Consider the following 22795-nt stretch of genomic DNA (forward strand, 5'->3'; position numbering starts at 1 on the left):
GAATCCTTCTCTTGACTACACTCACCCGAATGATCGCACTTCACCTACATAACTGGAGAGAGCTATAAACAAGGCTTAAGTTTCTATCATCCGCGACAACTTTTTAGCGAGATTTTCCATGGATTTTATTTATGAACTAAAGACAATTAAACAATCTTCGAGGAAAACCGAGCGAGCCTGACATTCATTAACGTGATTTTTTTATATTTAAACGAGTGTCCTTTGTGTAAAAAAAGACATGATTAAGAAGTGGGACGATTAGAGCACAAATATATTACATTTCCTCCAGTGAATGTGGCCTTGTTTCGACGACGAAACTGTCTCGAATCAGACCTTACGTACGCAAGATTCAATTCTTCATCGGCGTTGTTTTTCAGATCTGGAATTATGATAGTAAGCAATGTTCCAATTCTATTACCAAGTATTAATATTATTATTATTATTATTATTATTATTATTATCATCATCATCATCATCATCATCATCATCATCATCATCATCATCATCATCATCATCATCATCATCATCATTATTATTATTATTATTATTATTATTATTATTATTATTATTATTATTATTATTATTATTTATTATTATTATTAACAACAGTTATTTACATAGCAAAACATTTCCGCCCGCAAATAGCATGTGCTAGTCGAGGCGGGCGGAGATAAGGAGAGCAGCAGTCAGTAATAAATTACGTAAATAAATAACATATACAAACGTAAATAAATAACATTTACAAAATCAACCACTTTTAACAAGTAAATTGTAAATAAACTATTTTTTTTTGAAACTAGACTAAATAAGATTTTCAGTATCGACTTTATAAATTAAACTGTGTCCGTCCGATAGTTCACTTTTTTTTGAAGCAGTATGGGCGATTCATCATAATCGTCCTCGGCCTCTAATAACGAGAATAACATGTCATTGATAAGTTTTTTGGAAGCTCTCTTGGGGAGTTGACGAAGTTCATCGCACAGAGTACGGATGGAACAACAGTGCGACAATCAAAGTTACGCAGGCCGGATTTGGTAGAAACCGTTTCCACTGAAAACGACATGTGCATCGCTGCATATCTTCCAAGGCTGGACGTGCTAACCTTCATAATTACTCTTTCAGCCAAACCCTATGCTACTGTAGGCGAACATTTCTCTACGTCACCAAACATTTTCGTGATCACGAGGGTAGCCGTTTTCCAGAGACTGGCAAGTCTACACTCGAAGTTAGCTCGCTTGAAAACCATTGTTACTCTGTGCTGATATTACGTTTCAATGTTCCTGGGTGACTCATTCGGATACACTTTCTAGGTCAATACTAACACAATTTATAGGTGAACTCTTCATCGAAAAAGTACCGTTGTTTAAGGTTTCATTTTGAGTTCCTTTAAGCAGCTTCCTACGTGTATGGACAGTCTTCCAGAAAGCTTTTTCCTTATCCACGTTGCTCTGCAACGCGTCAACTTCTTCAGTTGCTTGCAATTCATGGTTTATCTCCACTGTTTCCCTCTGTTCACGGCCGTTCTTATTTGCTTGGTAATTTCCTTGAGACGTAGACTCATACTCTACAATCCCATGTTCAACCTCATCAGCGCCCAAGAGTTCATTTTCCACGCTCATACGCAATCCGACAATCTTGTCAACCAAAAACAACTCTAGAAACGTAGTAACCGCTGCCCACGCAGCAACAGCAACAACCATGAGCAGTTGTATTCCCAGAAATCGCCAAGGACCGCCCTTGAAGATCCCAAACTCGTTGGAGAATCGGTTTTCGAGGATGTCTTTCTCGGCAAACAGCGCAACGCTCACTAGGCCCCAGATTCCTGCAATGCAATGTGTGGGGACGCAGCCCACAGGATCATCGATTCGAAGCCGGTTGAGAAGAGCACATCCAGGACATGCCAGTAGGGCGCCTACTGCACCTATGAGGATAGCTTCCCAAGGACGCGCCAGAGAGCAGATTGCTGCAAGCAAAACCGAACACAGAGTACAGTTATAGGTAAGAATACAATAAAGTGTCTCACACTTGTAACTTAGTCCTAAACAACCAATCATTGTCATGTATTTTATATTTTAAATCTTCTTTGTAACGATCCTTTTATGTTTCTCACTTTTCTTTTTCGTTCAGCCCCCGAGGAAGGTTTGTATTGCAAACCGAAATATCGGGCAAAAAAAATTTGTTTTTTTAAAAAAAACAACTATATTTCAGTTATTCTAGCTTTTGTTGTTTGCTCTATCAAGCTCGTCAGCTCCGCCGTTGGGATCAGTCTGCCGTTAATATTTTGTATAGGTAAGAATAACCTGGGCAGAGAGTCGATTTTTTTAACCAAAATTCGAGGGGTTTGGAAATAGAGTAAAATACCCTTTCGAGTGTTTGACATAGCTTCTCAAACCATTGATAATTCCCGGTGGGGGGGCGGGGTACTTCCTTATAAGAGGCTAATGGGGATGTGCCGCTGGATGGGGTCGCATTTTCACTACTGGATTGACTATAATGGGGTTGAATTTTCAATAGAGTTACTTGAATGGGGTCGCACATTTTCGGATTTCTGGGGTAAGAAAATTCTATTAAGTAGGGATTCAAAATGGTCTCGGTTAAAAAGTTCAGAAAAAGTTCAATGCAACAATCACCTCGCATTACATTCCGTTCTTGAAACCACAACTTCAATATTAACCTGTTACACAATAGCACAAAACCACCGGTCCATAACGAAGTAGATGCATAAATAAAAAGTGACTTAGTTGGGATCGCGAAAATTACATTTTCCCAAAAGTGACTAAGATGGGGTCTATAACTGGCCACAAAATAGACTACAATGGGGCAGGGGCTCTGAGAGGCCAGCGGCACATACCCAGCAAAACTAAACCCAAGTACCCCTCCCCCCCCCCCCCCCCCCGCCGGGGATAATCCTTGGACAAATTCATAGCAAAAGTTCACCCAACTTTTTGACGATTAAGATCACATTTCCAAACCTCATTCACGGTGAGTAGTGATTTCTTTTGTTTTCTCGTCATGAGTTTGGAAAGAATATTTCACATGTTAGTCTCCTAATTCGCGAAACTTGGAAAAATGCCATCAGTATTTAATAGTTTCTCGTGACCTTCAGAGGTGATGTCACAGTTGTTGCAATCGACGTACCTGTTATGCTGACGAGCCCCGACAGAATACCAGTCACAAAGATTTGAATGTTCAGCTTGTTTTTAAACCAAATATAGCTGAAAGAGAATAAAGATTAAATAAATCACGTGCCTGAGCAGAAACGGAATTCTCACACTCATTTAATCCCAGTTAGCCCCCATACTCGGCTGGCTTTCATTAAATTGTCCAACTTCAGAGTGTCATTTTGTGTTTACATGCACAAACAGAGCACAAGAAAGCACGGCTCAATAGCTTTCGTTGGCATGTTTGACGTGGCCTCAATAACATTTAACGTTATAGTGTCCATTTCAGAGCATTTTATGAATCACATCATCGCTCAAACTTTTTCATCAAGAAGACATTCAACTATGTAGTCAACTGACTATCTTTTATTTGTCCTCTTCTGCTCCACCGAAAGCGGGCTTGTTCAGGAAATAATATGAACTGTTGGAATTCTCATTGAAACATGTGTCGTTCATTTGGCCTATGACCGAGACGATAAGTACCTACCTGTATACCATTCCCAGAATTCCTCCGCCTATGGAACCGTTGATGGTTACGACCGCGGCCCTGTTTGGTTGATTAGGTTAACAATATAATTGATGAGAATGATGTATTATTCAGTAAGTGACACAGGCATACTCGGAAAAAAAAATCCGCGTGTTCCTATCAGAAGTCTAACCTACGACCTTCCGATTACTAGTTCGGGTGCTCCACCACTGAGCTACAGGAGACTCGTGGGAGATAAGGCCATAAACTAGGTTCATGGGACAAACATCCTGCATACTGCTAGGATTGGAATGTCATGTGTGACATATGCCCAATGGAATAAATGTGATGGTATATGTAAGCCTGGTGAATAAATGGGAATGATATATTATTCAGTAAGTGACACAGGCATAAAATAAAATTATAATGGACAAGAACAACATGTTAACTGTGAAAGAGCTTAGTTCTATAACGAAGTAAAAACGCTCTTGACTTCTTAGATTAACGCATGGGGTTTTATCTCAGTTTTAGTATTCAGAAGAACCACTAATGCATCAGCTCAATTAGTTTCAAGGACCAATTTATCTTTGTAACTTACATTTTAGGCTTGTGTGGCTTAATACTATTTACAATAATCAGAAGGCCGTTCCATTACCCTAAACATCACCCATCTTGAACTACGCATGCTCGCTAGTCAACTGAATGTCTCTTCTGGCCAAGCTGATATTGTGCCTTAAAACTCCAAATACTGACTTGTATTGACCTCATCGATGGGTTGAAATCAATTGACTACTTTCTGTAAACAACTTACTCACTTGGTGGTCATTTTTCAATACCGCAGACACAAGAATAAACAAACACTGCAGAAATGTTTTTAGACCTTGCCGGATGAACACGTAAATTAAGTGGCTGTGTCCCTAAGATCCTCAAAATAAAAATTGGTCACAAATTAGATTTGCTTCAAATCTAGCGTGTAAATTACACTTTATAAAGTTGTTTTGCTGAAAAATACTTTAGCCCTTAACGCTGTCTCCCTCGGTTTCCAGAGGGGACCTTTAGTGGTCCAAAATTGAGTTTTTTGGTGTGAAAAAAGCAAAATTTCAACAACTTTGGTAACTTCTCACAACCACTTAAATGTTTTTCCACACCAAAGAAACAACAATCATACCTGGAAGCTAGTTTCCATTTCATGCCGCTAGTTCCAAACGTACTTCCGCAGTTGAAACCCAACCAACCCCACCATAACATGAAGGTCCCTAGCAGAACATTTGTAGGAGAGACCATTTGTTTTGGTGGTGCGTTTTCATCGAAGCGTCCTGTTCGTGGCTTCAGCATTAACGTGGCCACTAAGCCGCTGACACCCCCAACTAAGTGCACTGTACTGCCACCGGCGATATCCACGGCACCCATGTTACGAAGCCATCCACGTTCATCCCAGATCCAATGTGCCGGGAAACTGTATGTCAGAGTGTTAAGAAATGAGTACATGGTGTACGCTTTTAAACTCGTTCTCTCTGCCATCGCTCCAGAGACAATAGTAGTTGCAGTCGTCGAAAACGACAGCTGAAAAAAGTACCTGGAATACACTTGTCCCATTTCGCTTTCATCCGTGTTGGTCAAGAAGTACCCGAGGCCGCAGAATGAATTTCCATGATCGCCGAAACTGAAACTGAAGGCGAATCCAAACAGCCAGTAGGACAGTCCACCATATATCACATCAACCGCATTCTTGACCATGATGTTTGTTTCATTTTTTCTAGAAACCATGCCGGATTCTAGAAGGCCGAATCCAGACTGCATTGTAAAAATGGCAATGGCGCTTGTCAGAATCCAAGTTGCGTCATCCGAATCGATTTTTTCACTAAATTTGTCAACACCAGCCTGCTGGTTTGTTGATGATGCTGCTGATGAGTTTAAAGTCCAGTTGGACATGCTTGTGCTGAACTCGTTTATTCCTTTTGCGCTAAATGCTTGAGATGTTTTTGAACAACACGAGACTTGTTTTAAAAGTCAATACACTTAGTGGGAAGATGCGCCCAGCATGTATTTCCTGGCAATGTGCGCCCTTTTTCAGACGCCCGGCATCATTGTTGGTTATGTGTGCCGTTCTTATGTCCTCTGAAATGAAGCCAAGTCATACAAAACAAAGGCCAGGTGTGATTGTTTAGAGGCTCGGACTTTTAACTCGCCTGAGACGAAGTTCGTGAGCGTTTAAGAGACGATTAGGAAACTACAGCCATCCTCCAATGCCGTCTTGTGTGTCCTTACTCGAAACGGCTGACCTCGTAACTGTCATCCTTGACTCTAAAGGGTAAGTAAGTTCACTTCTTAATTTTTTGAAACATTTCTTGTAATCATACACACGCCATGCCTAAACATTGTGCATTAACGGTTGGACGAGAACAGAGAACTGCCCCGATAACACAGACCGGCCATCAGCGCACATTGGTGAACCCCTCTTAGACTTAATGTCAGTGATCCCCCTAGACTTTTTCACTTGGTTTTTCCCAAGGTATACGTTTTTGTGATAAAGAAAATGGCACTCTACAGCTGCACAAGAAGTTATACTTTAGGAGTGATAACTGAAACCTGTGAACTGTGCCTCTCAAATGGCGTATTGCACATGGAAATGGTCTGAATATATAACTACAGTAAGTTAAGAAAGGGCTTTTAAATTGAAAAACGAAAATACCAAGAGAAAGATTCAATGCTCATCGTGTGACGAACGCGGGACAACGACAAAATCTGATTCCCCCGGCGCGATGGGAAAAGACCAAGTTAATATATTTTTTAGTAAACACTAATCTTAGCGACTTTGCGCTGGTGTGAAATATTCATGATTATAACATAGCGCGCTTTTCTCATCTAAATCGTTTGGAGAGCAATCAAGAAGCTAGGGTGAATTCTTACGCTTCTCTCGTGCTCTCCGCCAAACTTCCCGTGTTCATCCATAACTCGATATACGCACGCTAAACATGAATTAATTCTTAAATTACTAGCTTAGTCAGTAAAATTTAAAGAACACTTTGTAGTCTTATAAAGCATTAGTATGTTAGTATGTTAAAACCATAAATATATGATGCAAGGTTTTCCGAACTTACTAATCTTGTGAGAATCACTAGTCTTGTCGTGATTATAATTAACAATTATTCACCGAAGCGGAGGTGAATAGTGATGGATATTTACCGAGCCGCAAAGCGGCGAGGTAAACATCCATCACTTTCACCGACACTGAGGTGAATAATTGTTTTAGTATATACCACACAAGCTGAATAACTAGTGGACCGAAAAATTATCTTACTTCTGACAATATACCGATAAATGGTATGAAATTTTAAAATCTCGCGCACCACATGCGGTAAGCGATGAAGTTCCGTCTCGCTTTCTTGCAGTCAAATAAAACTTTTGGAGACAGTTGTTTCGTTCCTTCGGTGTCATTTCTTCAATTTTTCTGTGAAATTCGTCTTGTTGTTGAAACCATGCTGAAAAATGTTAGATGTTTCATTGTTTTCATTGTAATTTTAGTGCTCGTCCTTTTTCATGAACAAGGGCAGTTGCATTGTCATTTTTGTCCTTAGAATATGAGGTTGAAAAGATTTAATTAGTTACCATTTAATGCCGTCAAACCAAACTTTGTTGCCATTTATGTATTTTTTTAACAGCCGTCTCGTTTATCGAAATAATTTCGTCTTAAGTAACCGTGGCGAAACAGGAAGCCATCTTGTTTCTCTTCGGCTGCTCGGAGGTGAATAGTACTTGGCTAATCACCTCCAAGCTAGCCAATCAGCGCGCGCGAAAAGTACTATTCATTTGTTTGGTATGACAAATACTAAATTGCTTCCTGTAGACACCCTTCAGTATATGTCTACGTCGATTAGATACACACAGCAGTTACCAATGTTGTTACACTGTCGTGTTGTTTTATCCAGACAACAGGACCACTAAACGAAAGATTATCTCTTCCTAAGTTCAAGTTCTTTCTTGACACTTTCTCTGGCATCGGCAATTGTACCGAAAAACAAAACGAAATATAATATAACGTTGACTTCCGTTAAACCTAAAGAAAAATTGCCAGCGTCAAACGTGTTACTTTCGAAGCTTGGATATTTCGTTTATTCGAGTCAGATTACTTTCCGTTGGGTTTAACGTCCTTGCATTTTCCTCTGAAATGAAGCCAGATTTACTTCCCAAATTTGTCTCACTGTATTGAGACGTATTTGTAAAAACGTATTGAGAGTTTTCGCCAAAGACATTTACGAACAGTTTTAAAAACAATATTCAAATTGCAGAGTAATAAAGTTTCATATTTCCTCCTCAGCGCGGTAAACAGACAATGAAACTAGCGGCAGACGACTATGGGATAAAATAATGAAAGACCCTACTGGGGCCCTACAAGATATGTTACCTCCTTCCAACACGGCAAGCTCGTAAGAAAGGTCATAACTTCGTTCTGCTGCTTGTTAGTATCGAGCGTTTCAAATTTAAGAAATGGTAAACATGCAGCGTGCAACTATCGAGTTATGAATGCACGCGGGAGGTTGCTAAGCACTCAAGAAGCTAGAGTTGCTCGAGGCGTAGCCTCGAGCAAATCTAGCTTCTTGAGTGCTTCTTGAGCAAACCCCTAAGTGCATCCCGGCATAACTTGATGGTTCACAGCTGTGACGTTTCCCATTTCTTTTATAACATTTTTTTTATTATAGTCAATTTGTAAACACCAAATTTATTTGTATTTAGTTTGGTATAGACATACCTACCCGCCTCGACTAGCTTCAGCTATTTGCGGGTAGGTATATAACCAGCTTGTAACTGAAGGTTTTAATAAAGTGCTGTTGTTGTTGTAAAAAAATCTGCAGATTTCTTAAGTTAGATCCTGGGGTCATTCACTCGTCTAGCTGACTTTAAATACTATCAATGCTGGCAAACTCTAGCAGAAAAGTGGATTTTTTTTTTCAATCACTAGCTTAACTCTCCTTACTGAGTACACCGTTTCACATCCTAAAACTCAAAAAGTCAAACCTTTTCAAAAGACTATGATAGGCGACAAAAATTCAGCAAAATATTGTGTTTAAGTTTTTAAATCTAGTAGCGCGTACGCCTTCAAAGAATTTTCAATGATTGTAAGGTTTACAAAACACGCTTTTACATAATGATACATCTATTTTCAGACCGGTATATTTTTATTTAGTGAAAATTAACCAAGCTACCGTCAGAATTACTAAAGTGTGACTGGTCCCCAAACATTCATTTAAAAAGTTGATTATTCCGTGGTAAGACGCGCGCATTTATCATGAGAAAATTTTTTACCCTAAATAATCGAAACAACTAAAACGTTGCAGTCAATAACATAACAATAAATCATTCTGCAAGTAGCGTTATGAACTAACCTTTATTCTATTTAAAATTCCCCCAAAATAGTCAACGCATTGAAGAATCACCGATAAACGTATTCGGACTCGTTCACTTGCCTTGCTACGATTGATTTCAATAATATTGACAGATTCTCTGGGCATAAGATCTCAAACGAGCCGATGATTTCCACTTCTTTACGTCACAGTCAAAGACAAATTTGTTCAGGTGATTTAACATCCAAGTTGGTCTATTTGAGACAGGGTACGTACGAAAAGACTTCAATAAATCTTGATGGAATCAAACGAGCGAGAAGCCAAGCTGAAAGCAAGCTCAAGACAGCGTGCAACCCACGGGCATATGGATGACGCGTATCAGCCAATCAGAGCGCGCGTTTTACTGACGATATGTTATAAAGAGCTTTGTAAATAGATGTGTTTTTAACTTTCTTTAATATTTCCTTATTTCATGTGATATCTCCTTGTTCCATTACATAAATCCTATTATGCTGTTTTTATATACATACTTTTTATTACGCCCTTTTTTTATTGAAAATTGTAACGGAACCTTGAATCATTATTATTGAAACGGCAGGTGCTTTGCTATAATTCAAAATGTGCTTTTTTGTTACCCAGCGTTGTAATTAAACATACAAATTTTTGGCTCATCGAAAATATAATTTTGCTGAAAGTAATAGCCAGTCGAGCTCTCTAAACACGTGCTTACAAGCATCAGCTCCTAGAATCGACCGACAACCATTTGAAGCTGATCAAAGATCAATTTGTGAAGCTGTTTTTTTTTAACGCGCTTGTAAAAGCTTCTCCAGAATATACACAATGAAATCTTAATAAAATAGCGTTTGGCAATACCACATCAACGTGGCAGACATTAGGCGGACCAGTCAAGTTCTCTCTTAAACGTTATAAATGTAGCAAACGTAACAATAACACGTTCTGAATGCATGATTATGTAAGCTTTGGTTACTTTAATGTTTTTGTTTACGCTCTTATTTTGGTTAACTGAGGTGAAATTTCAATGCTTCTGTGCACAGTTTTTGAACGTCAAGGGACTTTACAAGTCTGTTAATGTGGAGGTACTATTATTCGGAAAAGTACATGGCAAATTATCTTATCTTAAGGAACGTTGCCCTTGCGGACATAGTTTGATTGTATAAAAAGAAAAATTCAGTGAAAATGTTAAACCCTAATTATAAACGAAAAACAACTACGTATTTTTTCAGCAGCCGGCTAAGAACAATTCCCAGCAGCCTACGATCTAGAGCTTTGTTAAGCGTAGGTGGGACAGGGGAAGCGCGGAGAAATTTAAAATTTCCGTGGGGCTGCACTGTTCAAGTAAAAACCTTAGGCCAACTCAAACAAATATGTACGCGTTTTCTTGCTGTTCAGTATAAATCGGCCAACCGAAAGCATATCGTATCGATGTCAAGACACTTTTAACCTTGCGAGTGGCATGCTACGTTTGATGCAAGGCCACTCGGCACAGAGCGAGTAAATGGTAGAAAACAAACACATGAAAGCGTGTATTTAGGTTTCGTCACAAAAGAAGAAGAAGATACACTTACTGGTTGACATGGCTATCCCCGCCGAAAAAAATACATCCGTCAAAGTGTTGGAAACGTTTTCGGATCTTATTATCAGTATCTGGGAAGAGTCCCTTCTGAAACATTCACTAGAAAAAGTTAATCACCCTAAAATCACCCTAGAAAATCACCCTAGTTAAAAATAGAACATAAAATGATTAAAGAAGTCATTTAAAAGTTGCGATTTTTAAGACGCCTTAAAATTACCATTTTTAAGGATCCTTAAAAGTTCCTGTTTGTTTGATAAAAACTTCCACACGATCATTTAACACTAAGCATTTATTATCAACGTCCGGCTTCGCTTACGTAACATCAATGATCTAATAGACGCCAACTCAGTATCTATTTAGCGGCCCTCAGCTGTTTAAAATAAACGCCTCTCTCCCAAAAGACGACAGACTCATAAAATGCCCCTGCCACTGAGTAATTGCTTAGAACGAAGCCGAAACGTTCAATCAAACAAGCTGGTAGTATCTTAAAGAATTCTACACACGTTCACAGTGGCACACACAGTGAACAACTGATGGGCAAACTTGATTGGCTAAGCAGGGGTGGTCTAAAATTGCCAAATTCACAAATTACTTACAAGCTAGAAAAAATGTTTTTACCGAATATCTTTGTTTAATAGAACACTAAGTTATATACATGTATGCTAAAACATTATGATGACTCGCTCTCGTTTTGTATCAACGTTTTGTAGTTGAATCTGGGCGTTAGATGTTACGACTTGTTGACTATCAACAAATAGAAGAGAAGTGAAAAGAAAAGAAAGACAAACAAACGCAGCAACAACATACAGACGAACAACAAGCGAAAAAAATACCCACAAATGTTCAAGCAAATATTATAAATGAACTTGGCTGAAGCCAAATGTTACTTGAAGCCGCTCTCCCTTTTAATGAAAGCCGCGTTCGATTGGGCATTTGACGGAACAAGAAAAAACGAAATGATCTCATGATTTTTCGTTTTTGGTAAGTTTGGAAAGGCCTACCTGCAAACATTTGCTCGTACATGATATTCAAGAGCAATTTTGTACCATGTATCTATTCTTCTTCCAGATTAAGAAAAAACTCAATAACAAACAAAAATTAGTGTGTAGTATAATTTCTGCTCTGCCGCCGACACTCATTTAACAGTCTAATAATTATCTCTTTTGCGTCTATTTTGAAGAAGGTGCCATTGTCAAGCTAAGTTCTTATTGAATATAGCAGAGTATTTTTTCACGGAAAATTTCAGCTCTTGCCGGCAAAAGTATCAGCCAATCATAAATCGCTTTATTATGGTTATTTTTTTATCATAACTGTTGCTGTCAGTTATTTTAACCCAGAATATGAAATAACGCGGCTTTTGTCTTAGACATGGTCTGTAACTGTGGCTGAACGATTTAAAAAAACTGAATAAAACTGTAAATAGCCATGTTGAAAAACGCGACGATAATCCTTCTCTCGCCAAGACAGTCAACGAGCCGCTGACTGAATATAGAAAATTAGAATTTATCATCAACGGGAAGTGCAGTGAAAGTTGATATTTGAAAATAAATGAAACACTATTTAGCAAATTAAAGGCCCAATGTTTGATTAAGGCTACAATTACACCATGATATTAATTACGACAGCTTTTACATACAAATAACTTTTATAATTTTGTCTTAACGTGCCTTTTCAGGACGCTAATTTAAGCACCGCCTAAGATTAATAAGACTTCCCTTCCACCTGCGAAATAGCGCCATTTTGACGCCATCTTGAATTAATAATTATCTTCGGTTGCGCACGTACTGATGTAAACCACCCAAATGGCGTATGTTTCTGAAATGTGGGAAGACTTTGTGCTTTAAGAGTGATAAAGTGTTGGTTTCAAGCGGAGGAAAGCTACCACATTTAGTTCATTCTATCTTAAAGATAGTAAAATTTGGATTGATACGACTAGGTTGAAGTCACTATAATAGTTATAAATGTTGTAGGTCGATCGTAGCCCAAACCACGAGTCGTCGAACAATAGTAACATTAAACGTTTCTGGAACACACCAGTAGCGAGTTTGATAAAAAAGAAAGCTTTCGAATTGTCATCGACAACATCAGTCATCAATAGACCTTCTACAATAGTCATCAATAGTGATCAATACACCTTCTGCTGTACCCTTTATCTCCGTCCGCCTCGACTAGCACCTGCTATTTGCGGGCGGAAATGTTTTGCAATGTAAATAACTGTTGTTAATAATAATAAAGGTTAGATGTACACCACACTCAGATGTACTCTCTACATAAGCTATATAGAAGTGTGCGGCGCCAAAGAGTATGGTTTTTGAGCCGTTTTGGCCTGAAAACAACAACAACAACAACAACAATTTATTATGACAAAAGACAAAGTACAATATTACATACCCACAATTAGCAAGGGCTATTCGAGGTGGATAGCATTTACAGTTGTTTGCACGCTCAAAACGAACAGAAAATTAACAGCACAAAAATAGAAATGATTCATTAAACAAAAAGAAAGAGAATTAAATAAGAAAATAAATGAATAAATAAAACACCTAAATGACTAAAATGGGTATAGATTGTAGTTATTTTGGTCTGAATATCTGAAAACGGGTATGGATTCAAGAGACCTGAGGTGAGTTGCATAAAATTTAACCTCGGGCGTAACTGCTAACGCCAGACCTTCAGCTCAGTCACAGTATTTTAACGTTTAACGATAGCATTTACACCAGCCGTTAAGTTTTATGCAACTCGTCCCAGGTCTGATGGGTATAAATTTTCAAGGCTAAGGGACCTAGAAATAGTTTTCAAAACGTTTGTCATTGACAGGTGGTAGTTTTTCGTACAAACTAATCCCATGTGTTCTCCATCTTGTAAAGTTGCCAACATTTTAGCTTTCAAAACGGTTTAAAATTGAATTTGGACAATGAACATTGTGCCCGTAAAAAAAAATTCGCGTCCGAAATGTTCTCGACGCTTTTGAGAAACGCACGCCAGGTCTAAACAAAGGTACCGGAAAGTGGCCTACTTAGTTTGGTCTGAAATAGGGTCAGGGTTTAGCCGGAATGGAGCCATACACAACACCCCCCCCCCCCCCCCCCACCCCACGCGTGACACTACAGTACATACCAGCCAAAATTGACAGAGGATGGTTTTTATTTTTTATTGTTAATTATGCGTGTACGAATTTGTTGAATAGTCAATTCAATTTGGCCACTAATGTGTGGAACAAAGGCCAGTGAAGACTAAAATCTTGAGAGAAATATAATGTTGTGAGCCTCGTGAATCAATGATAGGGGTACTTTGTATAGTCAGTAACACGGGCATACTCGGAAGCAAAAATCCAAGTTCTCCCAACAGGAGTCGAATCTATGGCCTACAACAAGGACCTACAGGAGACTCGTAGGAGCTAGGCCATTAAACTAGATTCATGTGACAAACATCCTGCATACGTTCACTAATACCCACTCATCGCAATTCAAATCTTAGCAGTATACAGGATAAATTGTTTGTCACATGAACATAGTTTGTTATTTTAGTTCTCATGAACCTCCTGTAGCTGAAGCTCTAAAATTACCTTAATTAACAAATATTTACAAACGTAATGAAAAAGATAACGGGAACTGGTAACATTTAGTGCTCAGAGTAACTATACGGAGCTAATCTAGCAGAGTAACAAACTTTAATAAATGTCTTGTTAGCAGGACTTGTTATGATCACGAGCGTAGGGGCTTTTCTGAGATTGGGATGCATTTTCATAGGCAGGTCTATACTCGAAGTTAGCTGGCTTGAAAACCTTTGTTACTTTGTGCTGATATCGCGTTTCCATTTTCCTGCGTACCAGTGTGGTTGCCACATTCGGCTACACCTTCTAAGTCAACACTAACAGAATTTATATGTGGACTCTTCATCGCATAAGTACCGTTGCTTATGTTTTCATTTTGAGTTCCTTTAAGCGACACTGCTTTTCGCCATTTTGGTCGTAGCAGCTTCCTACGTGTACGGCCAGTCTTCCAGAAAGTTTTTCCATTATCTACATTGCTCTGCAACGCGTCGACGTGATCAGTTGCTTGCAATTCATGATTTATCTCCACTGTTTCCCTCTGTTCACGACCGTTCTCACTTGCACGGTAATTTCCTTGAGTCGTGAACTCATATTCTACAATTCCATGTTCAACTTCATCAGCGCCCAAGAGTTCGTTTTCCACGCTCATGCGCAGTCCGAAAATCTTGTCAACCAATGACAACTCTATAAACGTAGCAGCCGCAGCCCACCCTGCAACAGCAACAATCATAAGCAGTTGTATTCCCAGAAATCGCCAAGGACCGCCCTTGAAGATCCCAAACTCGTTGGAGAATCGGTTTTCGAGGATGTCTTTCTCGGCAAACAGCGCAACGCTCACTAGGCCCCAGATTCCTGCGATGCAATGTGTGGGGACGCAGCCCACAGGATCATCGATTCGGAGCCGGTCGAGAAGAGCACATCCAGAGCATGCCAATAGGGCGCCTACTGCACCAATGAGGATGGCTTCCCAAGGACGCGCCAGAGAGCAGATTGCTGCAAGCAAAACCGAACGAAAAGTAAAGCTACAGGCAAGAATAAGCCTGGGCAGAGGGTCAAATGACCAGACAGGAGGGGGACTCTGAGGTGAGTGCAAAATGGATGTAGCTTTCGACAGGTAACTTGTAAAAATGGGTCTCTATAAAATTAGCCGACATAACAAGCACAGGTAAAGGTAAACGTCATTCTTAACCTCTAATGAAAAATTCATCGTCGTGTGCTCACTTTCTCTACAAAACCTTGAATTTGGTAGTTTCAAGTTGTTCAGTGTTTTGCCGTGGACGGCAAAGAAATGTACCAAAATTAAAAACGCATGTCCAGAGCGATTGTCTTTGCTCATTACAGCTATCGTTTTGCGATAGGCGGCGTTGCGGCGTTGTCGTTGCTTCAAGTTTCCTATTGTCTCGCACTTCGTGCTCAAGTTACCCAAATCAACGCTTGTTATGCAGGCTACTGTAAACTATTCACTGAATGTCACAGTAATGAAACAGGCAAAGACATTTTTTCCTTTGGGCACTGCTCACACTAAACCAAACAAACTTATCCTAATTCTTTTTAATCCTCCTTTGTAATATAAATGTTTATTGTTTTTATGTATTGTATTGAATCTCGTTGTACGTGTGAAAAATAAAATTGAATTGAATTGAATTGTTAGGTTTTAATCATTACGTATGGCAATGAGACCATATCTGCTTTGCGCGTAAGCCAGTTTGATGTCAAATATCAAACACCAGGTAGAATGTTTCGTCTGATTTCCTAGCAGCGACAAGTGGGTTGGAGAAAAAACGCGCGGCCGAGTTTTTTATTTTTTTAAACCAAATTCGAGTGGTTTGGAAATGGGATGAAATACCCTTTCGAGTGTTTGATATAGCTTCTCAAACCATTGATAATTCTTGGAGAAATTCATAGCAAAAATTACCAAATTTTATGACAATTAAGATCACATTTCCAAACCTCATTCACGGTAAGTAGTGATTTCTTTTGTTTTATCGTCATGAGTTTGGAAAGAATATTTCACATGTTAGTATCCTAATTCGCGAAACTTGGAAAAACGCCATCAGTATTTAACAGTTTCTTGTGACCTTCAGAGGTGATGTCACACTTGTTACAGTCGACGTACCTGTTATGCTGACGAGCCCCGACAGAATACCAGTCACAAAGATGTGAATGTTCAACTTGTTTTTAAAACAAATGTAACTGAAAGGGAAAAAAGATTAAATAAATCAGGTGCCTTAGCAGAAACGGAAACCTCAGACTCATTTAACCCCAGTTAGCCCCCATGCTCGGCTGGCTTTCATTGAATTGTCCAACTTCAGAGTGTCATTTTGTGTTCAAATGCACAAACAGAGCACAAGAAAGCACTGCTTAATAGCTTCCGTTGGTATGTTTGTCATGACTTCAATAACATTTAACATTAATGTCCATTCCAGAGCATTTTAGAAATCACATCATCGCTTAAAATTTTTCATCAAGAAGACATTCAACTATGTAGTCAACTGACTATCTTTTATTTGTCCTGTTCTGCTCCACCAAAAGCGGGCTTTTTCAGGAAATAATGTAACTGTTCGAATTCTCATTGAAACATATGTTATTCATTTGGCCTATGAGCGAGACGACTAGCACCTACCTGTACACCATTCCCATAATTCCTCCACCTATGGAACCGTTGATGGTTACGACCGCTGCCCTGTTTGGTTGATTAGGTTAAAAATAAAATTGATATGAACAAAAAACAACATGTTGATTGTGAAAGAGCTTAGTACTATAATGAAGTAAAAACGCTCTTGAATTCTTAGCTTAACGCATGGGGTTTCATCTCAGTTTTAGCATTCAGCAAAAACCGCCGTAATGCATCAGCTCAATTAGTTTCAAGGACCAACTTGTCTTTGTAACTTACATTTTAGGCTTGTGTGGCTTTATACTATTTGCAATCAGAAGGCCGTTCCATTACCCTAAACATCACCCATCTTGAACTACGCATGCTCGCTAGTCAACTGACTGTCTCTTCTGGCCAAGCTGATAATGTGCCCTAAAACTCCAAATACTGACTTTTAGTGACTTCGTCGATAGGTTGACATCAATTGACTACTTTCTGTCAACAACCTACTCGCTTGGTGGTCATGTTTCAATACTGCGGACACAAGAATAACCAAACACTGCAGAAATGTTTTTGGACCTTGCCGGATGAAGAATTTATATTTAGCCCCGTAAATTAAGTGGCTGTCTCCCTAAGATCCTCAAAATATTAATTGGTCACAAATTAGATTTGCTTCAAATTTTGCCTGTGAATTACACTTTATACAAGTTACTTTAGTGAAAAATACTTTTTATTTTAGCCCTTAACGCTTTCTCCCTCTGTTCCCAGAGGGGACCCTTGGTGGTCCAAAATTGAATTTTTTAAGTGAAAAAAAGCAAAATTTCTACAACTTTGGTAACTTCTCACAACACTTAAAATTTGATGCAAGGCTAAATACTACCATTCATTGAAAAGTGTTCCTTAACCTAAAATGTTATTGCTGGATGAAGTAAAAACAGCAACTTTCGACAGCTTGTAGATAAATTGGAAAAAAAAATGTACAAAAATACATGTAAAATAAAAAAAAAAGTGAGGATCATAGTTGTGAAATTTTAAGTGGCGTGAGAAATTGCCAAAGTTGTTAAAATTTGCCCCTAGACACTGAAGGAAAAAAGAGCATTTTTGGACCCAATGAAAAGTGTTTTTAAAGTAACTGGACAAAGTGTAGTTCACACACAAAATTTGAAGCAAATCTATTTTGTTGCCATTTTATTTGGAGGATCTTTGGTAGTCAACCACTTAAATATCTACCACAGGAAAGTAGCAACAATCATACCTGGAAGCTAGTTTCCATTTCATGCCGCTAGTTCCAAACGTACTTCCGCAGTTGAAACCCAACCAGCCCCACCATAACATGAAGGTTCCCAGCAGAGCATTTGTAGGCGAGACCATTTGGTTCGTTGGTGCGTTGTCATCGAAGCGTCCTGTTCGTGGCTTCAGCATTAATGTGGCCACTAAGCCGCTGACACCCCCAACTAAGTGCACTGTACTGCCGCCGGCGATATCCACGGCACCCATGTTACGAAGCCATCCACGTTCATCCCAGATCCAATGTGCCGGGAGACTGTATGTCAGAGTGTTAAGAAATGAGTACATTGTGTACGCTTTTAAACTCGTTCTCTCTGCCATTGCTCCAGAAACAATGGTAGTTGCAGTCGTCGAAAACGACAGCTGAAAAAAGTACCTGGAATACACTTGTCCCATTTCACTTTCATCCGTGTTGGTCAAGAAGTACCCGAGGCCGCAGAATGAATTTCCATGATTGCCTATTCCGAAACTGAAGGCGAATCCAAACAGCCAGTAGGACAGTCCACCATATATCACATCAACCGCATTCTTGACCATGATGTTTGCTTCATTTTTTCTGGAAACCATGCCGGATTCTAGTAGGCCGAATCCAGACTGCATTGTAAAAATGGTAATGGCGCTTGTCAGAATCCAAGTTGCGTCATCCGAATCGATTTCTTCACTAAATTTGTCAACGCCAGCATGCAGGTTTGTTGATGCTGCTGCTGTTGAGTTTAACGTCCAACTGGACATGCTTGTGCTAAGCTCGTTTATTCCTTTTGCGCTAAATGCTTGAGATGTTTTTTGAACAACACGGGACTTGTTTTAAAAGTCAATACATTTAGTGGGAAGATGCACCTAGCATGTATTTCCTGGCAATGTGCGCCCTTTTTCAGACGCCCGGCGTCATTGCTGGTTATGTATGCCGTTCTTATTCCAAGGAAACCACCAAGACATGCAAAACAAATGTCGAGTGTGATTGTTTAAAAGTTCGGACTTTTAACACGCCTGAGACGAAGTTTGTGAGTGTTTAAGAGACGATTAGGAAACTACAGCCATCCTCCAATGCCTTCTTGTGTGTCCTTACTCCAAACGTCTGGCCTCGTAACTGTCATTCTTGACTCTAAAGGGGTAGTAAGGTGATTTCTTAGTTTTTGGAAATATATATTGTAATCATACACACGTCATTCCTAAATATTGTACATTAACGGGTGGACAGGAACAGAAGAACTGTCCTGGTAACACAGACCGGCCATCAGCACACATTGGTGAACCCCTCTTATACTTGATGTGATTCCCCTAGAATTTTTCACTTGTTTTCCCCCTAGGTATACGTTTTTGTGATCAACAAAATTATGCGCTCCAGCTGCACAAGAAGTTATACATTAGGAGTGATAACTAAAACATGTAAACAGTGCTTCTCAAATGGCGTATCGTACATGGAAATGGTCTGAATATATAACTACAGTAAGTTAAGAAAGGGTTTTTAAATTGAAAAACGAAAATACCAAGAGAAAGATTCAATGCTCATCGTGTGACGAATGCGAGACAACGACAAAATCTGAGACCCCCGGTGCGATGGGAAAAGACCAAGTTAGTCTACTTTTTAGTAAACACTAATCGTAGCGACTTTGCGCTGGTGTGAAATATTTATGATTATAACATAGCACGCTTTTCCCATCTAAATCGTTTGGAGAGCAGTCAAAAAGCTAGGGTGAATTCTTACGCTTCTCTCGTGCTCTTCGCCAAACTTCCAGCGTTCATCCATTACTCGATATACGCACGCTAAGCATGAGCTAATTCTTAAACTCAGACAACTGCAGACAAAATTAGTTGAAACACTTCGGTTAACACCCAAGATAACGAACGTGCCTATAATATAGCGCGTACTCGCCCTCTCTCCCCTTCAATGTTGTGTTCGTAGCGTGTCTTTCACTCCGGCTCGGTGAAATTCAACATTGAAGGGGAAAAGGGGAAGAAGGAAGGGAACCGGTTTCAACAATTTTGTCTGAGCGTGTAGCTTAGTCAGTAAAATTTAAAGAATACTTTGTTGGCCTTTAAAACATTAGTATGTTACAGCGGTTACCAATAACACGCGACCTGCGGCATTCAAAAGAGTCGGATAAAGTTGCGTTTTGGTGGACGTCAATCAAACAAAAGCCGTTGAAATTAGTTTGAATTCTGACAAGATTCCAAGGTAACCCGGCAAGACACTAAGAATTTTACCTCGCCAAGAGAAGGTAAACTTTATTTGAATTGATTCTCGAGCCAGGATCAAGCGCAAATAAAAGGTATTTTTGAATTAAAAATTTCAATTTTGACTGCACGTGATAATTTGCTCACTTGCACGCATCGCTGATTATCAGGTGTAGAGATTTCAAATGTTTCATTAAAAAATACGGCTTTGTCTAAACGTTGCCTATTTTTTTAGATAATCTGGCTTGGAAATAAACTTTCATGTTTACCATCCGTCAGCGGATAAAACTGTCAATTTCTTGGTTCTGTTGTCTTGAAATTGTCTCAGAATTCAAAATAATTTCAACGGCTTTTCTATGATTGACGTCCACCAAAACGCAACTTTATCGGAGTCTTTTGAAGGCGATAGGTCGCGTGTTATTGATAGCCGCTTTAATATGTTAAACCGTAAATATATGAGGCAAGGCTTTCCGAACTTACTAATCTTGTGAGAGGCGCCAGTCTTGTCATGATCACAATACTAAATTAAACTGTCTCCTGTAAACACCCTTCAGTATATGTCTACGACTAGATACACACAGCATTTACCAATGTTGTTACACTGTCGTGTTGTTTTATCCAGACAACAGGACCCCTAAACGAAAGACTATCTCTTCCTAAGTTCAAGTTCTTTCTCGAAACTTTCTCTGGCATCGGCAAGTGTACCGAAAAACAAAACGAAATACAATATAACGTTGACTTCCGTTAAACCTAAAGAAAAATTGCCAGCGTCAAACATGTTATTTTCAAAGCTCGTATATTTCGTTTCTTCAAGTCAGATTTCTTTCCGTTGGGTTTAACGTCCTTTCATTTTCCTCTAAAATGTAATCAGTTTTACTTGTAAATAAAGTACTACAGTATTATTTGGTTGAAATGGTCATTTTCCTATCACAATGAAAGAGTTATGCAAGATATTGTGTAACAGTAAGCTAAAAAAGACTTAGTCATCCCGACTTGAATTGTCGTCAACTAAGCTTGCCTGATTATGCGACAAAAAAAACAAAACAGTTTTACTTATTTAAAGTGCCACTTACATTTCGGTTTTCCTTACGATTTGATGTTTCCGACTTTGCCTCACTGCATTGAGACGTATTTGTAAAAACATTGAGAGTTTTGGGCAAAGATATTTACGAACAGTTTAATAAACAACATTCAAATTGCAGAGCAATAAAGTTTCATATTTCCTCCTCACCGCAGGTTTGTTAAGTTAGATCCTGGTGTCATTCACGCGCCTAGTTGACTTTAAATACTTATATGTAGGCACTAGCTTAACTCTCCTAACTGAGCACGCCGGTTCACATCTTAAAACTCAAAGAGCCATGCAAAGCTTTTCAAAAGGCTATGATAAGCGACACAAATTCAGCAAAATATTGTCTTAAAGTTCATTAAATCTAGTAGCACATACGCCTTCAAAGAATTTTCAACGATTGTAAGGTTTACAAATCCGCTTTTACATTACTATATATCTATTTTCAGATCGGTATATTTGTGTTTAGTGGAAATTAACCAAGCTATCGTCAAAATTACTAAGGTTTGACTGGTCCCCAAAACATTCATTTAAAAAGTTGATTATTTCGTAGACGTAAGCAAGCTAAGAAGCGCGCATTTATCATGAGAAAATTTTTTACCCTAAATAATCAAAACAACTAAAACGTTGCATTCAACAGCACAACAATAAATTATTCTGCAAGTAGACTTATGAACTAACCTTTATTCCATTTAAAATTCCTCCAAAATAGTCAACGCACCGAAGAACCACTGATAAACGTATTCGAGTCTCGTTCACTTGCCCTGCGACGGCTGATTTCAATAATATTGACAGATTTTCCGGGCATAAGATCTCAAATGCATAAGCCGATGATTTCAACTTCCTCACGTCTCAGTTGACAACAAATTTGTTCTGGTAATTTAACATTCAAGTTGGTCTATTTGAGACAGGGCACGTGCGAAAAGACTTCAATAAATCTTGATGGAATCGAACGAGCGAGAAGCCAAGCTGAAAGCAAGCTCAAGACAGCATGCAACCCACGGGCATATGGATGACGCGTATCAGCCAATCAGAGCGCGCTTTTTACGGACGATATGTTATAATTAGCTTTTGTAAATAGACGTGTTTTTAACTTTCTTTAATATTTCCTTATTTCGTGTCATATCTCCTTGTGTCATTACATAATTTCTATTATTCTGTTTTTATATACAGACATGTTATTACGCCCATTTTAAATTGAGAATTGTAACGGATCCTTTGAGTTTGTTTAATAAAGACCATTAGTATATACCACACAAGTGAATAGTACTTTTCGCGCGCGCTGATTGGCTAGCTCGGAGGTGATTAGCCGAGTACTATTCACCTCCGAGCAGTCGAAGAGAAACAAGATGGCTTCCCGTTTCGCCACGGTCACTTAATAGGAAATGTTAAAAAAAATACATAAGGGCAACAAAGTTTGGTTTGACGGCATTAAATGGTAACTTATTTAATCTTTTCAACCTCATGTTCTTAATCGAAAAAATGAAAATACAATCCCTTGTTTACGGAATTACTGCCGAGCACTAAAATTACAATGAAACACGAGCATGGTTTCAAC

At 39.0% G+C, this 22795-nt stretch overlaps 2 protein-coding genes across 3 annotated transcripts; both read right to left on the minus strand.

The window, feature by feature from the left end:
- Positions 1-611: 611 nt before the first annotated feature.
- Positions 612-11649, minus strand: LOC146471632 (putative ammonium transporter 3). 2 transcript variants are annotated; one of them, XM_085120817.1, is made up of 5 exons: positions 11565-11649; positions 4796-5931; positions 3649-3708; positions 3139-3215; positions 612-1963 (listed from the first exon to the last, which is right to left on the minus strand). In XM_085120817.1, the coding sequence occupies exons 2-5, from the start codon at positions 5557-5559 to the stop codon at positions 1290-1292; spliced, it is 1575 nt and encodes a 524-aa protein (XP_084976943.1). In that variant the 5' UTR covers positions 5560-5931; positions 11565-11649; the 3' UTR covers positions 612-1289. The 2 variants fall into 2 exon arrangements, with proteins under 2 accessions (XP_084976943.1, XP_084976942.1); XM_085120816.1 differs by lacking the exon at positions 11565-11649 and adding an exon at positions 8033-8113.
- A 2057-nt stretch (positions 11650-13706) lies between these two features.
- Positions 13707-22192, minus strand: LOC146471633 (putative ammonium transporter 3). Its single transcript, XM_085120818.1, has 5 exons — positions 21919-22192; positions 17965-19098; positions 16740-16799; positions 16233-16309; positions 13707-15109 (listed from the first exon to the last, which is right to left on the minus strand). The coding sequence occupies exons 2-5, from the start codon at positions 18726-18728 to the stop codon at positions 14331-14333; spliced, it is 1680 nt and encodes a 559-aa protein (XP_084976944.1). The 5' UTR covers positions 18729-19098; positions 21919-22192; the 3' UTR covers positions 13707-14330.
- Positions 22193-22795: the final 603 nt, after the last annotated feature.

The sequence above is a fragment of the Pavona decussata genome, unplaced genomic scaffold (genome assembly GCF_977016875.1).
Source record: "Pavona decussata unplaced genomic scaffold, jaPavDecu1.1 SCAFFOLD_102, whole genome shotgun sequence".
NCBI classification, from domain to species: Eukaryota; Metazoa; Cnidaria; class Anthozoa; order Scleractinia; family Agariciidae; genus Pavona; species Pavona decussata.

Coding starts and splice junctions, on each gene's coding strand:
- LOC146471632 (XM_085120817.1), bottom strand. CDS start 5,559: ATGTCCAACTGGACTTTAAACTCATCAGCAGCATCATCAACAAACCAG. Junction 3,709..4,795: donor AAATGGAAACTAGCTTCCAG/GTATGATTGTTG, acceptor TCAACCAAACAG/GGCCGCGGTCGTAACCATCA. Junction 1,964..3,138: donor GGGGCTCGTCAGCATAACAG/GTACGTCGATTG, acceptor TTTTGCTTGCAG/CAATCTGCTCTCTGGCGCGT.
- LOC146471633 (XM_085120818.1), bottom strand. CDS start 18,728: ATGTCCAGTTGGACGTTAAACTCAACAGCAGCAGCATCAACAAACCTG. Junction 16,310..16,739: donor ATTATGGGAATGGTGTACAG/GTAGGTGCTAGT, acceptor TTTCCCTTTCAG/TTACATTTGTTTTAAAAACA. Junction 15,110..16,232: donor GGGGCTCGTCAGCATAACAG/GTACGTCGACTG, acceptor TTTTGCTTGCAG/CAATCTGCTCTCTGGCGCGT.